Raw genomic sequence first — 16521 nt, forward strand, 5'->3', positions numbered from 1 at the left:
TGTCAGAATGAATACCGCAAAGCCTTTTGTCCGACGCTCTAACGATTCTGTCAATTCATCGCCCTCTCATGGTTGAATAAAAAAATCTGATTTTGTGACAAACAATAAGAAATAATGAATTTTCTGTTTATTTCCATATCAAAAGGCAGATATTGAACCTGACTCCATACCTGAACGAATCTAATAGTTTAACTCTGAAACGAGAATTAATTTAATTTCTTCTCATGTAATACGCTGTTCCAGATACTTCATATTTAAATGCAAAATAGCAGGCAGACTCTTAAAATTCATAACTATTTTTATTTGTCTAACTTGAAGATTTAAAGGTTTCTGAGGCTGTTAACTTCAATAATTTTTATACCAATCATCATAAGCGGTGTGTAAATCCGGTGACCAGGACTAAAATACGAAGACAATATAGACTGTGTGACACATATATCAGGCAGGTTTATTTTCATTGATATACATCAAACAAAGGAATGCTTTTAGTGAGAAAAAAGAAAAAACAAAGCTTGGTTTATGTTACTATGTTCCTTGTTTAAAATTTCAATATCATTTCTAACACTTGAATAAGTGATTAAACTTAGGAATGCGATGTTTGTGCGTTTGTTAAATTAGCAAAGGATCTAACTAAAATTAACAGCTTAGTATCGCATAAATTAAATGCCAGTTTGTTTTTAAACATTTTTTAAAATCGGAAAATGACTATAAAACTCCAATTTATTCCTGTATCTAGAGATCTCTTAGCTTCAGATCGCAAGCTGGAAGAATTATCTAGCCGCAGAGAACATTACGAATGATTTAAGCATTAGTCTTTAACTTACCGATGTTCAAAACAAAGCTAATAAAGAAAGCAATTATAAAAAATGTAATTCATTTGTTCATTTTTATTATTAAACGGTTTCTTCTCGTCAGCTACAATTCGTCTCTTTATTCTACGTATAAAGCATTTCTCTCTCACACCAGTAATAGATTTTTTAAATCTAAACTTCCTGCCGATTACTCCTGCGAAAAGCAAACCTATGTAACTGCATTAGCCACCCCTCTTTTTTAATGATCAACTATTCCTCGATTTAGGGTGGCATAGGAAAAATATGACTGTTACAGCACTATTCCTCTGAAAGATAACGAGCATTTGTAATATAGTTTTGTTTTCTCTTTCAGAAGCCTGATGTTACCTCTAGGAAAGCACACGCCGCCATCATTTTTTGGACACGATCTTTTAGAGTTGAAAAAGCATTTACGGCAAACCGACTCCTGTTATCGGACAAGCAGTAAAAGCGATGAATCCAACATTAACGAAATGGCTCATTTTCATAGATTACTCGATGTTTTACAGAGACAGCAACACCTGGAAATTAATCATATCGTGAGACCTCTTAGAACGAAAAGCCAGTGGTTAATTCGTTCTGAAAAACTCTGGGAAATATTCAAAAGTGAAGTCGATCCAGTTGTACATCCGGTAGCCATTTCAGAATGGGAACCTTTAGAATCCAGTTGGCCCAAGAAGCTCGAATCCGATGCAACTTTGTCTGCGACGAAAGACTCTAAAGCACCAATCCTGTACTTAAAAGAGAAAGATTTTTGGGGATACAATGTGAAAATTACCCCAAATATTGGAAAACCCATATCACTGGGGCTTTCCGTATCAAATGATTGGCACGACTCCCCCGAAATTTCGTTCCAGGCGATCTGGTCATCTTCCGACAAAACTCCAGATAACGAAAATTTGACTGAAACTGATGTTGAGAAGTGTAGTGTCAAAAGTATGGTCAAAATACATGAATCCCAAACGGAGGAACTCGACCAAAATAATGTTCACTCCAATAGAACAGAAATAGGTATTACTAATATTTTAGAAGTGGGAGGAAAGTTGAAACAGAATGAAGAAATTCAGTTAGAATCTCAGTGTGTGAACAAAAATGAAAACGACTACAACAAATTGGAATTTAGTGAACAGTTGCCAAATTGTTCAATTAAAGAAATCTTTGACATTGAAAACACAATAACCCGTTGCATTTGCACTCAAACAAAACCTTCAATCATTGAGAAATCGGTTGTTTTTCCGAGACGGCTGTTTTCACCGGGTTTGAACGCTCGAAGTTAACTAAAGCGAAATTGTAATCGCAAAGAACTCCTCATAGTAAACCTAATCTAGCTTTTAACGCTCATCACCGACCTTGTTATTTTCTATTTCAATAATGTTTCGTATCAATATTAAACATAGTGTTTAGGCGACGGTTAACGATTAAATCTCATTGATAAGAAATGATCCGAATAAGTTTTGGTATCTATTTCCGTTCAATGTTTTGGAAATTTATTCTTTTTATAAACGGTTTTAAAATGTTTTGTCTAATCTAATTCAAATAAAGTCAATGTGTCTTTTTTTTTTTCTTTTAAATTTACACACACGGAGAACAATTACGATCATTCAACATTGTTCAATATTTTAGAATATTAATCGTTATGGGTGTTCCGAGTTCATTTTCTAGTGGAAGTCCGTTCAGTGTTATATACGAAGACTTGTTGAACGGTAATTTTTCTTTTAATGTAATGCATATTTCAACTATAGGAATTTACTTTACGCTGTTTATGCAAGGTACGATCAGAAACCGTCCCATATTTTACACGGCCGTTGCTGAACCCCAATAAAGTTAGATGGGTGAAAAGGACCTCTTCATATAACCATTTTAGTAACCATCATGGTTTAAATTGGTGTACAACGTACTCTTACTGATAAAAGGCTTATCAAGAGTACTGATTCTAAGAGGTTTTTACCTAACTTGCATTTATATTTCTCTTTTCTATAAAAGTTCACTTATTTAAACTGCTAATGTTGATCTAATGACCAAAGAATTACAGGAACTTTTTTTTTCTTCACCGTCACTAATGTCGTGCTTTGGCCAACTCAATATATCTGTATTAAAGCGGGGAAGTTTCCTGTTGTACCCATAGAAACACTATATAACTAAACATTTCAAGTACATCAAAGACAATAGACCCATCCTTTGTTTCGCTTACCATAACAAATTAAGTAACTTAATTGTTCCAATTTCGAATATTACTTCCACTTTGCGCACGCGAATCAAAACCCATCCCAACATCTTTACCTATTCACGTACTCTCCTTGCTACTTTGTGTAGACATTTACTCACTGCAACAAACAATTTTGGTCATTGACCTCACTTAGCTGTACCGATCTGACTTGTCCACTATCATCCACACTGTATTCCTAACGGGTCTATAGCCTTAATGAATTCTTCAACATTTCCGTGTATCTACCACAACCTATGAAAATGTTAGGGTGCGTATCTCAGCTACACGAGTAAATTGTTAGACTTTGTTAGTTATCGACCAATCACTAATATTTACATACTGATATTTGCAAAAAATGGACGTCTCTTTACCACTACTTTTATTACATCGAGTCTCTTCGCCTTCTCGTTGATCACTAGTCTAGAGATTTGCTATCATCTTTCCCACAAACGAGTACCTAACATTAATAATTCGCACTTGACATTAATAAATCCTTTACCACCGTATCCGGCATGAGGATCCGTTCTCAAAATATCGTGATTACAAGATTCTTTTCTCTATTGCATTATATATTTTGTCAGACTACTCCATACAAGTGTGTGTGTGTGTGTGTGTGTAATATATATATATATATATATATATTATGTGTATGTGTGTCTATGTATGACGAACCTTCGTTTTAACTCTCAGAAAGAGAGGAGAAAGTGAAAGATGAATGGACGTGTGTGCGAGTGAAGGGGTGTTATGTATACGTACATACATATGCGTACACCTTTTTGTGTACGTGTTCTAATGTATTTTTTTGCATGTTTAAGTGGCTCTCTCATACATACATACATACATACATACATACATACATATAAAAAAGATGTATGTACATGATTTATATATGTGTTAATTTATATATGTAGTGTATATGTAAGATAATGGGTGTTTTTTTTTTTTTTCTCTCTCTGACGTAGATACATCTTTTACTTTCTGCTCTCACTTCAAAGCAAATGTCGCTTCTACACGCCATGAAAACAAAAGTAAATAGATAAAACTTTTTTGCAGAAATTAACGAATAAAACTAGCTGATACAAATGACAATTCCTCAAGTCAAAACGAAAAATGACACGCACACATATGTGTCTGTGTGTATTATATACGTACCTTTTCAAATACTCTGTAGCTATATTTAGCTACAGGTTGACTCTGAGCAAACCTATTATCAAAAGTGGGGTTCCAATCATTGAATTTTTTACTATATCTGTAAAACCAACCACGTGTGTGTGTTTGCAGGTGCGCGCATGTGAGTATAGACAAAATGTGAGGTGAGTGTACATTGAACATAAGCAAACTTATCAAGTCTTTTTGACTTTTCCAAGAAGCGTCTCATTGTGTACTCATATACATAGTCACACTTGTGCAATTCTACTCGGACTAATACGATATTCATTGTATTTAACAATGATCTTGTAAATAAGACGTTGTTTAGTCAGTGGTCTGGTGCTGATTGGACAAACTGAAGGCACTGCAGACGTGACCATTACGTGTTTTTTCCCATTAGCAGGAAAATCAAGACCACATTATTAAGCGCAAGGTTGATTTATCTGTGAAATAATTTAATCATTTCTTCGATAGATGGGATGCTGTGAGTATAGCATTGTATTCTAACAATTTCCTCTTCGTAATTGTAAGGATTCTGTGATAGAATCATAGCACAACCAAAATCAACTGAACTTTAAATTCTACTTCTTTCACCTATGGTGAAATGGTAGATTTATTAAGTGGTTAGTTATCGTTTTAAAATTGGTTTTGAAACTTAATACAAGAAAGCGCTTGCCATCTATTTTAAAACGGGGGCGCCAGTTTTCATTTTATGTTTTATGTAGTCTTTTTCGTACGGAAAGACTTTCAAACTTCGTATACTTATCTATTTTGTGTTATAGAACAGAAAAATATTTTTGTATTCGAATTTATTTCATGTAAAAAATTGTCTTATTTCGATAATTTCTACTAATCACTGACGTCTATTCAGTTGAAAACAGTTAGCGCTGTAACGGTGTATAGCGTATTAATCCCCTAACCCTAACTAGACTGTTAACTGTAACCCTAACCCTAACTCTAGAATCCGAACTCTAAAATTGTTACACACATAGATACGCACAGCGTAATTTATTATATAAACAATATATGCGTATAAATTACGATTAAACCGGATGAAATATGTCACAGGGAATAACATTTTTATGACCGCCCAGCAGTAACTCTATTGAGCTGAATAGACGTCAGTGATTGATTGAAATTACAGAAATACGACAACTTTAATATGGAATAACTTGCGAATTCCTTTTTTTTTTTGTTAAGAAGACTAAGAGTAAAAGATGTTTTATATGACACATTCTACCAGTGTCCCAAGTTTCAAAGTGTTTCATTAAGAAAATACTGGCGCCCCCGTTTTAAAATAGATCCAGCGCTTGCACAAGTTTAGTGATTAAATTGTAATTTATTAAAATTAATGAGTTTAAAAATATTTGAATTGTCTTCCTAAACTAACCGGGCACCATTTTAGTACTGCGACACTTAAGCGAATCATTTGAAACGATTACATTTAAATTGTATATATTTAAATTTGTATATAAATTTAGAACGATTGAAGTTTATTCCCCATTCCCAAGAAAACCTAGCGGGTTACAATGTAAATGTGGTAGAAGTCCTTAGTTTTCCCCCATTGCTGTAGTTCAGTATCTGGCAGGTGTAGTGTCTTTTCTACTTTACAAACACTCAGCCAATTAACACTGCCGGATTTACGCACGTTAAACTACAGCTTGATATCCAAAAATGGGCTAGGAAGAAACCTATTTTCAATGTCCAAACACCATATTTAGGCAGCCTCAAAACTTTGATCTTCAAGTTTAAATCTGGTTCTACTCCTCACATGAGATTAGTAGTAAAGTAGAGCAGGTTGCAAGAGCACCAAGAAATTTAAAATATAAAAACGATGAATTGAATAATTTTCAATCTACAAAAAAAAAAAAAAAAAAAGAAAATTACCTTAAATAAAATAAATTTCTCATTTGTATATCTCCTCTCGTTATTATTTTGTCCCTTCCTCCTCTTCCTTTGCCGCCATGATTATTTCTCAATGTATATGTAGCGTTCCTTTACTCATTGCCTGCCACCAAGCCTCGTGTGCACTCATTTTGCACAACCCTCTCTTTGGATGACCATAAAAAGGTCGAAGTCATACGGTCTAGTTGTCTCGGGGCTAAAATATTGGGTTGGCAACTAAGTTCCCACGTTTTTTTTTAAATTTTGGAATTTATTTCGTTTTTAAATTTTGGAATTTATTTCGTTTTTAAATTTTGGAATCTATTTTTTTTTTTTCGAGAATTCTATTTTTGAGTCATTTTGGAATCTATTTTGTTTTTTTTTCTAGTTAATTTTAGTTAATTTTTGTTTATTTTCAAATCATTAAAATGGAATGTCAAGTTAAGAGAAACGAGTATTTTCGACACCTCCTTTTTGCTTTTAATCAAGGTTCTAAGGTTGCAAAAGCTGCTCACAACATTTGTGCTGTGTATGGAGAGGGTTCCATAGCTGAAAGAACCACTTGTGATTGGTATGCCAAGTTCAGAAATGGAAATTTTGACCTCAAAGACGTACTTCGTTCTGGCCGTCCAGTTGAGTTAGATGAAGAGTGATTAAACCAACTTTTGCATGAAAACTTTTGTCAAACAACAAGGGAACTGGCAGAGAAAATGGAATGCTCCCACACTGCTATAGAGAAGCATCTTCACTTGATGGGAAGGGTTCAGAAGTATGGAGCATGGGTTCTGCATGCTTTAAGTGACAACAACAAAAATCAACAAGCCACAATCTCCGTTGGTTTGCTTGCTCGTCACTGCTCAACTCATGGACACAAGCAACGATTTCTTTACTGAATCATTACTGGCGATAAAAAACGATGCCTGTACATCAATATGAAGCAGTGTAAGGAATGGCTTAGCCCTGGTAAACAAGCGACACTGCGCGTGAAACAAGATCTTCATCCCCGTAAAACAATGTTGTGCGTATGGTGGGACTGGAAAGGGATTATCCATTATGAATTGCTTGAACGGAACCAAACAGTCAACGTGGAACTCTATGTTCAACAGATGGAACGACTATTCAAGAGAAAAGACCTAATCGGCAGCATGGAGTTTTTCTTCTGCACAACAACACCCACACTCATATCGCCAATATGACCAAGGAAGCCATTCAAACGCATGGTTGGGAAGTGCTGCCACACCCGCCGTACTCTCCTGATTTGGCACCAATGGATGTCCACCACTTTCGATCTCTTTCAAATGCTATGCGCGGAGTTTCGTTCAATACTGATGCAGAATTGAGAGCTTGGTTGGATCAATTTTTCTAGTCGAAATCGGGTGATTTCTACCAACGAGGAATTGAAAATCTTGTTGAACGTTAGGAAGAAGTTATAAACAACAAGGGTGAATACATTATTGATTAATTAGTTGTTATTTTTCATTAAACCTTTTAAAAAATTTAAATTAAAAAAAATTGCAGGAACTTAGTTGCCAACCCAATAGTTAGGAGTTCTCTCTCCACTTGCAATATATATTGAGTGCACTGCCTAACCAGCTGGAGGAGGTATCCTCCTGTGGTTAAAATAGCAGTATCACTGTTTCCTAAGGAAGTCCTGTGTTTAGGTGGCGATAAATACTACTCAGTATGAATACTGCCTTCATCTCTTAGTGAGATTTCCTTAGCTTTAGCTTTATATATATATTATTTCTTTAATTTTTCTTTCTTTCCTTTAGTCCATTTCTCGATGCTTTCTCTTTCTGAAATTAACTCACCTTCCTTTTTTCTAAGAAAAGGATAATTCATTCACACACATATATATTTGTATGTACATGCATAAATATAGATATGCGTCAAAGAAGTTCATTCTATATATATATGTATATATATATATAAAATGTGTGTTGTGTATTTCTGCCTGTTTGTCTACTGTAAGTGGTTGGTAATCAGTGATGGTTTGTTTATGTCCTACGGGGACAAAAGAAACCACAAGAATAAGTGCTAGGCTGAAAAAATAAGTACTGGGGTTGATTTGTTGGACTACAAGCTTCAAAGCAGTACCTCAGCATGGCCGCAGTCTAGTGACTGAAGCAAGTAAGTGCCAATGCACGAAACTCTCGGACCTTGAGCTACTCTATTGCTTCTGTTAAATATTGATAAAAATATACATATACTCATTTTAAGTTCTATTTTTCCTGTTTGCACAAGCATGCGCGTGCACACACTCATGTGTCTGTATGTATGTATGCATACACAGACACATGTTTAGGTGTGGATAGACACTTAGAGCAAATTTCTTCTGCTATAGCATAGGGCCAACCAAAGCCCTGTGTGTAGATTTGGTAGACAGAAACTGAAAGAAGCTCACCTTACATATATATGTGTGTATATATGTATGTGTGGCTAGGTAGGAATTCGTATAAGCATGTAAGTAAATGCACATGTGTGTGTGTGTGTGTGTGGTAAGAAGCTTCCCAACTACATGGTTCCAGGTTCAGTCCCACTGCGTGTCACCTTGGGAAAGTGTCTTCTACTAAAGCCTCGAGCCAACCAAAGTCGTGAAAGTGGATCTGGTTGACGGAAACTGAAAGAAGCCTGCCGTATGTATGTGTGTGTTTGTGTTTGTCTCTCTTCACTGGTGTTGGTGGCTTTAAGTCTCCGTAACTTAGTGGTTTGGCAAAAGAGACTGACAGAATAAGTATTAGGCTTTAAAAAAATAAGTTCAGGGGTCGATTTGTTCAACTAAAACCCTGCGCGGCGTCACTCCAGCTTGGCCACAGTCCAGTGAGTGAAACAAGTAAAAGAATAAAGTGTGTGTGTGAATTAAAAAGAGGATTCCAATAGAATCAGGTACTTGAAAAGTATGCACCAAGTAGGGTTGAGTAATGTCTGCAGTTCTGACCAATGGCTGGCTGGAGTCGAGATATCAGATAGGATATTTCTGGTTTGTACACAGATAAAAGCAACCCTATGAGTAATTAGTGCCTAAGGGACTTGTCCATGTTACCTGTTACATTGAGTAGTCTGTTGTTGATATACTGTAGGGAGTCCGACAAGTTGTAAATTCCCTTAGTTTATTATAGTCAAACGAATAAAAACACGTGATAGATAAGTGCCAGTTCATTACAGCTGTTTCTTATGTAGCTCTTAATGAAGAATGAGAGACATTACATTTTAAAAGGTAGCATTCATCAGATGAGAACGTAATTTTTGCAGAACGAAGGGGCATCCCAGGAACTGCAGCAAAGATGTATCTGTTGAGGTGGAGCTATGATGCTAACCGTTAAAATGTAGTTCTTGAAAGAGTGTAATACGATATCTAAAGTCAGTGCCCCTGGGAGAGAAGGAGTCTGTTGGACTAGAACAAGGGTAGATTTGAGTGGATTTTTGAAGATAATTTATGTTAGAGCAAGAATGGTGCTGATTAGGAGAGGTCGTAAAAACTATTAAGGGAAAAAGGAGATAAAAGATAAATGATTCGACCACAGGGTGAAAGAAAATTAAAAAAAGATACGGTAAAAAATGGAAATACAGTAACAGTATAGGAGTCGATTCAGAGTAGGGTCAGGCTATAGGAATCCCTATCTAATGGTTAAAAGAAACCCAGAAAACTTATGGGTATACAGTGGTTAATGGTTGGGAAGATAGTGTGGGGTGAGGGACGAGTATGGCCATCAAGCTATATGGAATTAAGGTTATAGTAAGGGAGAATGTGATGTGAGGAGTTTAAAAATTTACACTAAATAAATTAAAAATTTTAAAGTATAAATTTAAAGCTGGGCAAGGTTATATAATGAACTACGCCAATTATGGGGGTTAGAGGAAGAAATATATTAGATCGGATACCAGGGGAAGTCAGCCATATGGAGTAGTCTAATGATAAAGTATGGAATGTTAAAGGCGTGGCAAATATCATATGAATTTCCTAATCCTTTAGATGATAAATGTAGAAGGTTCAAAGTTATATATAAGTGCGCTGTTACAAAAACTGCTAACTCACACTGTATGGTATATATAGGGAGCTATATTAACTTTAAGCATAGATTTTTAGCATATATACATTCATTTAAACCAAATGTAAAGAATAACACTACTTAATTTGCTACATATGTACATAAACAAAATAATGTTTACTATAAATTATCTTGGTCAATTATTGACTCAGCTACACCATATACACATAAATTTTCTACCTGCTGTCTTTGTACAAAAGAAATGCTATACATATTATTATATAAGCAAAATAATTTAATTAATTGTCAATCAGAAGCATTATCCACACGTAGACATAGGTTTTATAAAACTTTTAAACACTGTAAAAGATCATGAAGATAAGATTAACATTAGTATCTTGTTTTTCATATAGTGGTATCATAATTAAATCGTAGGATTGTTACAGGTAAGAAAAAAGAAATTTAAATTTGTATTATTTTGAGTAAACACATGTTCACATAATATAAATTATCCATTGGATGAGTGCCGGAAATATATCTTCTTGAACCTGTACACCTCTAATGTACAACAAACTGATTTTAAATATATTAATTTAAATATAACACATTAATTTACTCTATATTGGGTCAGTAAATGGCTATTTCATCTTTTATAAAAAATAATTTAGGCTAATGAAAATAAATATTAGAACTCCTTGTATTAATTTGTGTTGTCTTTTATCTTTTGTTGTGTGTGTACCTAAGAAATAGTTTAGCTTCATATATGCGTAGTGTCCCTTTAAGATCACGGAGAAAATTGATAAAAAATTGAGGATTAAAATTAAATATCTTTTTTTCTAATAGATAAAATTTTACAAAACCTTTACCAATATATTCCTTTAACATTTCTCTTTCATATTGATATCAATAAACTAATTCTTAGTCAAAATTAAAAGAATGGTGTGGATTCAAAATGTTGATGTTGGGCGTTACTATTCATCAGTCAACCAGTTTGGCCTATACATTTTTTTGTCTTAGCTTTTGTTCTACTGCACCAGATTTTAAGTATTTTATGTCTAAATGTCGCATATCACTAGTCAAACAATTCAAAAAACTAAATTTGATTTCGGTTAAATCTGAATTAGTAAGACTGCTTGGAAGACGCTGACTGCGACAAAAAGCTCCGTTAAGAATATTATTCAACTACTACTGTTGTTGAAATATGTATATATAAATATATATATATATATATATATATTTATATAAAATATCATTATAAGAGACAATTCATTAAATGATGATTAATGCATTACATCAAATAGAGTGAACTGAAGCAAATTTTGTTGTTAATTATGGATTTATTAATTCATTATTCAATACTTCCAAACAGCTGTTTCTGTCAAAAGGAGGACAATAACGTACAAATAATAAAAAAATAAAATAGAAATATGTATATTATTATTATCCAGTAATTTCTTTTTTAAAACAACATCAGTGGAATATAATTAAACTTAAAGGATGTTTAAAATTAATACCTTGAGTTTTTTCTTAGCTATCATAATGCAAATGGAGTAGTTCCTTACACTTTCAACTTGCAATTCCGCGCTAAGGATTTATAAACAAACTAAGATCATAACTATTGTATTTCCACAATATATATACATATATATATATATATACACACACACACACACATATATATATACATATACAGGGTGGCCCAAAAGTAGGTTTACAGTTATTCAACTACCTCTTTCACATTCATATATTAATAGTTTAAATCTTAATAATATTAAAAAAAATGAAACCATTCTTCAATGCTAATTTAGTTAATTTTGTCAAGCTCCCTTTTCAGTTTGTAAGATAGAAATTTAAATGTAATAAAATGTTTTTAAAGAAATTTAAAGTGCCTAGATGATAACTGTAAACCTAATTTTGTGTCACCCTGTATACATATACATACATACATACATACATATACATACACACACACACAAAGTTAGGGAATTTGAATGGGTTAATGGAACCTACATAACTGGACTTTTCTCAGACTGTTTTTTTTTCCTTCTGAAGATGGGCCTTTGCGCCTGAAAGATAAAGGCTTTATTAAACTTTCCGCGTTGTTAGAAGCTTTCCATTTTCTCTCTTTTTACCTTCTTTGATATATATATGTGTGTGTGTGTGTATGTAGGACAAGAGGAAAATAACATAGGCTCTAGAATTTTTCTATAAGAAATTTAATTTATTAAAATTATTTCTGTAGTTTCAAGGTGAATCATTATCTGAGAGAGATAGAGAGAGAGATGGAGAGCAAAGGTGACAACCCAGAAATAGTAATTGAAATTCAATATGAATGTAGTGGAGAGGAAATCTGATGTTTAGTAGTATAGTGACACTTCTGAACATAATTTGGTCTTTTTAGGTCCCATCAACGAAACATAATGTAACCACGACGAATAGATTTTAGAACGACTAAAGTTTCTTTTCGTTAATGATTTTAGAATGACTGTAGTTTCTTTTCGTTGATGTACACCGAGTGGTGTAATAACATAGAAGAATAGTTGAGAGAGACGAATATCTAGAGACGCCTATTGCATGAAATCTTAATAGTAATGTGGACATAGATGCTAGAATGACAAGTGCAGTTTGATATGATTTAGTAACAAAGAATAAATTCTCCTACTTTTTCTACCCCTTTTTACATATCTTGTGTCCACATGAACACACGTGCAAGTCAATATGTTGGTAGAAGCTCAACCTCCATGGATTGTCTGACGAAATGCTTTATAATATTTAATTTGAACCCCTATATTTGGAATTAAAGATCTAAATGGAAAATATAAAGATATAAAACTTTCTTAGAGATGTTCTTAAAAGCCTTCATTTAATCAATGCCAGTCAGTTATTATATATTATATTATATATTTCTATTATTTTTTTCTCAATTTTTCTGTATATTATTTTACTTCTTTTCTGAGCCTTTACAATATACCACTCTCCACACACACACACACACACACACACACACTACCACCACCACCATCAACAAAATGCCAGTCTGCTCTTCATATATTTTGTTTTAGTCATCAACAGTTCCAACTTTCTTGATGTGATGTCAAAATAATACATAACATTTTCGTGGCAATTCATATTTGAAGTAATAAGGATCTCGGAATTATCCCATGATAACACTACAGTCTTCTTTTATTTCATATTCAAAATCCACCGACTGATTTGGACGGTATATTGTAAAAAGATGCAAGTTTATTTTAGTTACGTTCTGCTGCTTTGTTTTCCTGCAAAATAAGAAGGAAAATAATAAAAAACATTGATTGTAAAGCAAAAACTTCATGGTAAGAATGAACATTCAAGAGAAACATTTCATTTTCGTCCCTTAAAATATAATATATTTCTCAAATTGTCTGCTTTTGAATGGTGGTAGATAACTAAAATCTGTTGGACGACACATGGTGTTTGACTGTTAACCTTGAATATGTAAATTAAAACCTGTATGTATATTAAAAGTTGAATTACCTTTCATCCTTCAGTAAAATAAATACTTGCTGAATAATAGTGGAGGGTAATGTAATGGGTCAGGCACAGGCTTGACTGTGGTTAAGAAGCTCACTTCGCAACAATGTGGTTTCGGGTTCAGTCCTACTGTGCAGCACTTTGGGCAAGTATCTTTTACACTAGGTCCAACCCAAGCAATGCCTTGTAAGTGAATTTGGCAGACAGACACTATGTGGAAGCCTGTCATTAACACACACACACACATTAATATATATATATAATGTATGTGTGTGTGTGTGTGTGTGTGTGTGTATATATATATACACATACAGGGTGCATAAGATATTTGAGGGCAAATTTATGTTTATAAAAAAACACAGATATATAATAACTGATAACTTTATTTATCAAAAAAATGCTATAAGGATAAAAATACAGTTCTATATTTAAGAGATGAGGAATTATGTACATTATTTACATTATTTGCATTTGACGGATATTTGTCCTCATCTTGTTGTTAACACAACGTTTCAGCTGATATACCTTCCAGCCTTCATCAGGTATCTTGGGGAAATTTTGAACCTGGGTTCTCATTCCTAAGGTATTCTTTGATGTTATTATTATCATTATTCAGATCACTGCCTGGAATCGAACTCGGAATCTTGGTGTTAGTAGCCCCATGCTCTTAAAGGATATGCCCTTGGGTAATTATGGAGTGAATTTTAGGGCTTATAAATCTAATATTTTCCTATCCTTCTTTAATACCAGTTCCCATATGCTATTCATATCTGCACTCAGTCTGCTTAGGAGGTTATTGTGTCCTACCTAGCATATGTGCTGCTTCTTTTAGTTTTCATATTTTCCAGTGGTGTTCTCTGTCTATTATTTTAACTTCATCCCATGGTCTCTATTTTTCCATACATGATCAGCTATACCTGATTTATCAATATCTCCTCATGTCACAGCTTTGCGATGTTCCTCTACCCTTATTTTGAGGTGGTGGCTCGTTTTGCCTTTCTACAACCTACCACAGCTGCATGGGATTGAGTACATGCAGTTTTTGGACATACTCTCTTCTATTGGTGGTTTTACCCGAAGGAGATATTTGTGAAGTGTTGTATTACTCTTGAATACTGTCCTGATGTCTGTCTACAGTCTGTCTACCCTATGTGAAAGGCATCTCCAAAAAGATACAAAAGATATGTGGCCCATATGTCATCAACAACAAAATGAGGACAAATATCTGTCAAATGTAAATAATGTACTTCTCTATAATGTTAATCAATAAAGCCACCTTCAGCTTCAACAACTGCTTCTGTATAAAATCTAAATCATCTACATGCTCGAATCAAGTGGTCCTGGTTCATTTTGGACATTACTCTGACTATGGCAGCTTTCAAAGAATCTTTGGTGTTATGGGCGTGTTCATTGACCTCTCTCTCAACAACGCTCCACATGTAATAGTCTAATAGATTGTGATCTGGGGAATAAGGAGGCCAAATGTTAGGAGTTATGTGTTCATGAAAATTTTCAGCCATCCATTCCTGTGTTATTAGAGCCATGGGTGATAGTGCAGAGTCTTACGGAAACACATATGACCTTCCATTGCATACACTGTCTATCCAGGGCCTAACAATTATTTCCAGGACCTGAATGTAGGCAGCAGACTTAATTCTAAAACCTTGTGGAAAAAAGTAAGGAGGCATTGCTGACAACCCCTAAAACCATGACAGTTGCAGGAAATTTTGTATGCATAACACCTGGAACTTCAGAAATGTCTGCACATAGCCATCAGTCATTTCTTCTGTTAACATTTTGATCTTGGTCGAAGTTTTTCTTGTTTGAGAAAAACCAAATCAAATCTTCTGCTGGATTTTCCAGTTTGTTTAAGAGACTTTTAGATCTGATGTAGTGATTTTCTTTTACTTTTTCGGCAAATTAACCTTTCCTCATCATATATCTGATGTCTTTATGGACAACATTTCTGACTGTTCCTTCTGACACATGGAGATCTTTTGTAATTGACCTCTTGGACTTTCTGGGATTGTAATCGATGGTCTGTTGAACTTGCTGGATAAATTTTATTTGTGTATATGTGTATATTTTATTTGTGTATATGTGTATATTTTATGCGTGTATATTTTATTTGTGTATATATGTATATTTTATACTGTGGGTTTTAGAATTGAGTGCCCTATTGTTTTAATATATATTTATATTCAATTTTTGATAATTTGGGAATGATATAAAATTGTTTTGACCAATTGGAGTGTTTATTCATTATACCTTTCAATTTATTTCTCCTTTCGCCTCCATACCACCTGAGCACTTTCAGCTGCAGTCCTATTTTTATTTTTTTCTTCAGTTTAATGAAATTGCTTTTCGGTTTAATGAAGTTATAAAATTATCCTCTTATGCATGTATGTATGTATGTATGTATGTATGTATGTGTGTGTGTGTGTGTGTGTATGTATATATGCATGTATGTATGTATGTATATATGTATGTATATGTGTGTATGCATATATATATATATGTGTGTATGTATGTACATGTATATATATATGTATGTGTATATATATATATATGTGTATATATATGCATGTATATATATATATAATGCATAATATATATATGTATATGTGTGTATATATATGTGTGTGTATATATATGTGCATATCTATAGTATGTGTATATATATACATGTATGTGTGCATGTATATACATATCTGTGAGTGTGTTTTTCTCACCACCACCACTACCACTTGGAAACCGATATTGGTTTGTTTATGTACTCTTAACTCAGTAGTTCGACAAAGAGACCGATAGAATAAGTACCAGACTTAAACAAAAACAAAAACAAAACAAAAAACCCATAAGTATTGGGTTCAATTTGTTCAATTAATCTCTTCAAGGCAGTATCCCTGCATGGTAAAACAAGTGAAAGATAAAGTTTATACCATTCCCTAAA

The 16521-nt window shown here is 33.7% G+C and overlaps 2 protein-coding genes across 4 annotated transcripts in view; one reads left to right on the forward strand and one right to left on the reverse strand.

The window, feature by feature from the left end:
• The first annotated feature begins 264 nt into the window (after positions 1–264).
• On the forward strand, positions 265–4942 carry LOC106874555 (uncharacterized). 2 transcript variants are annotated; one of them, XM_052969630.2, is made up of 2 exons: positions 265–442; positions 1165–4942. In XM_052969630.2, exon 2 carries the CDS (start codon positions 1172–1174, stop codon positions 2105–2107), a length of 936 nt encoding a protein of 311 aa, XP_052825590.1. In that variant the 5' UTR covers positions 265–442; positions 1165–1171; the 3' UTR covers positions 2108–4942. The 2 variants fall into 2 exon arrangements, with proteins under 2 accessions (XP_052825590.1, XP_052825591.1); XM_052969631.2 differs by lacking the exon at positions 265–442 and adding an exon at positions 495–868.
• A 7187-nt stretch (positions 4943–12129) lies between these two features.
• LOC106874560 (uncharacterized) overlaps positions 12130–16521 on the reverse strand; it is a 92570-nt gene continuing 88178 nt past the window's right edge. For both annotated transcript variants that reach the window (XM_089355070.1, XM_014922330.3), the window contains one exon: positions 12130–13333. In XM_089355070.1, coding sequence (XP_089211196.1) covers positions 13213–13333 — 121 coding nt within the window. In that variant the 3' untranslated portion in view covers positions 12130–13212. The remainder of the gene's footprint in view (positions 13334–16521) is intronic.

The sequence above is a fragment of the Octopus bimaculoides genome, chromosome 7 (assembly GCF_046866305.1).
Source record: "Octopus bimaculoides isolate indiv1 chromosome 7, ASM4686630v1, whole genome shotgun sequence".
NCBI classification, from domain to species: Eukaryota; Metazoa; Mollusca; class Cephalopoda; order Octopoda; family Octopodidae; genus Octopus; species Octopus bimaculoides.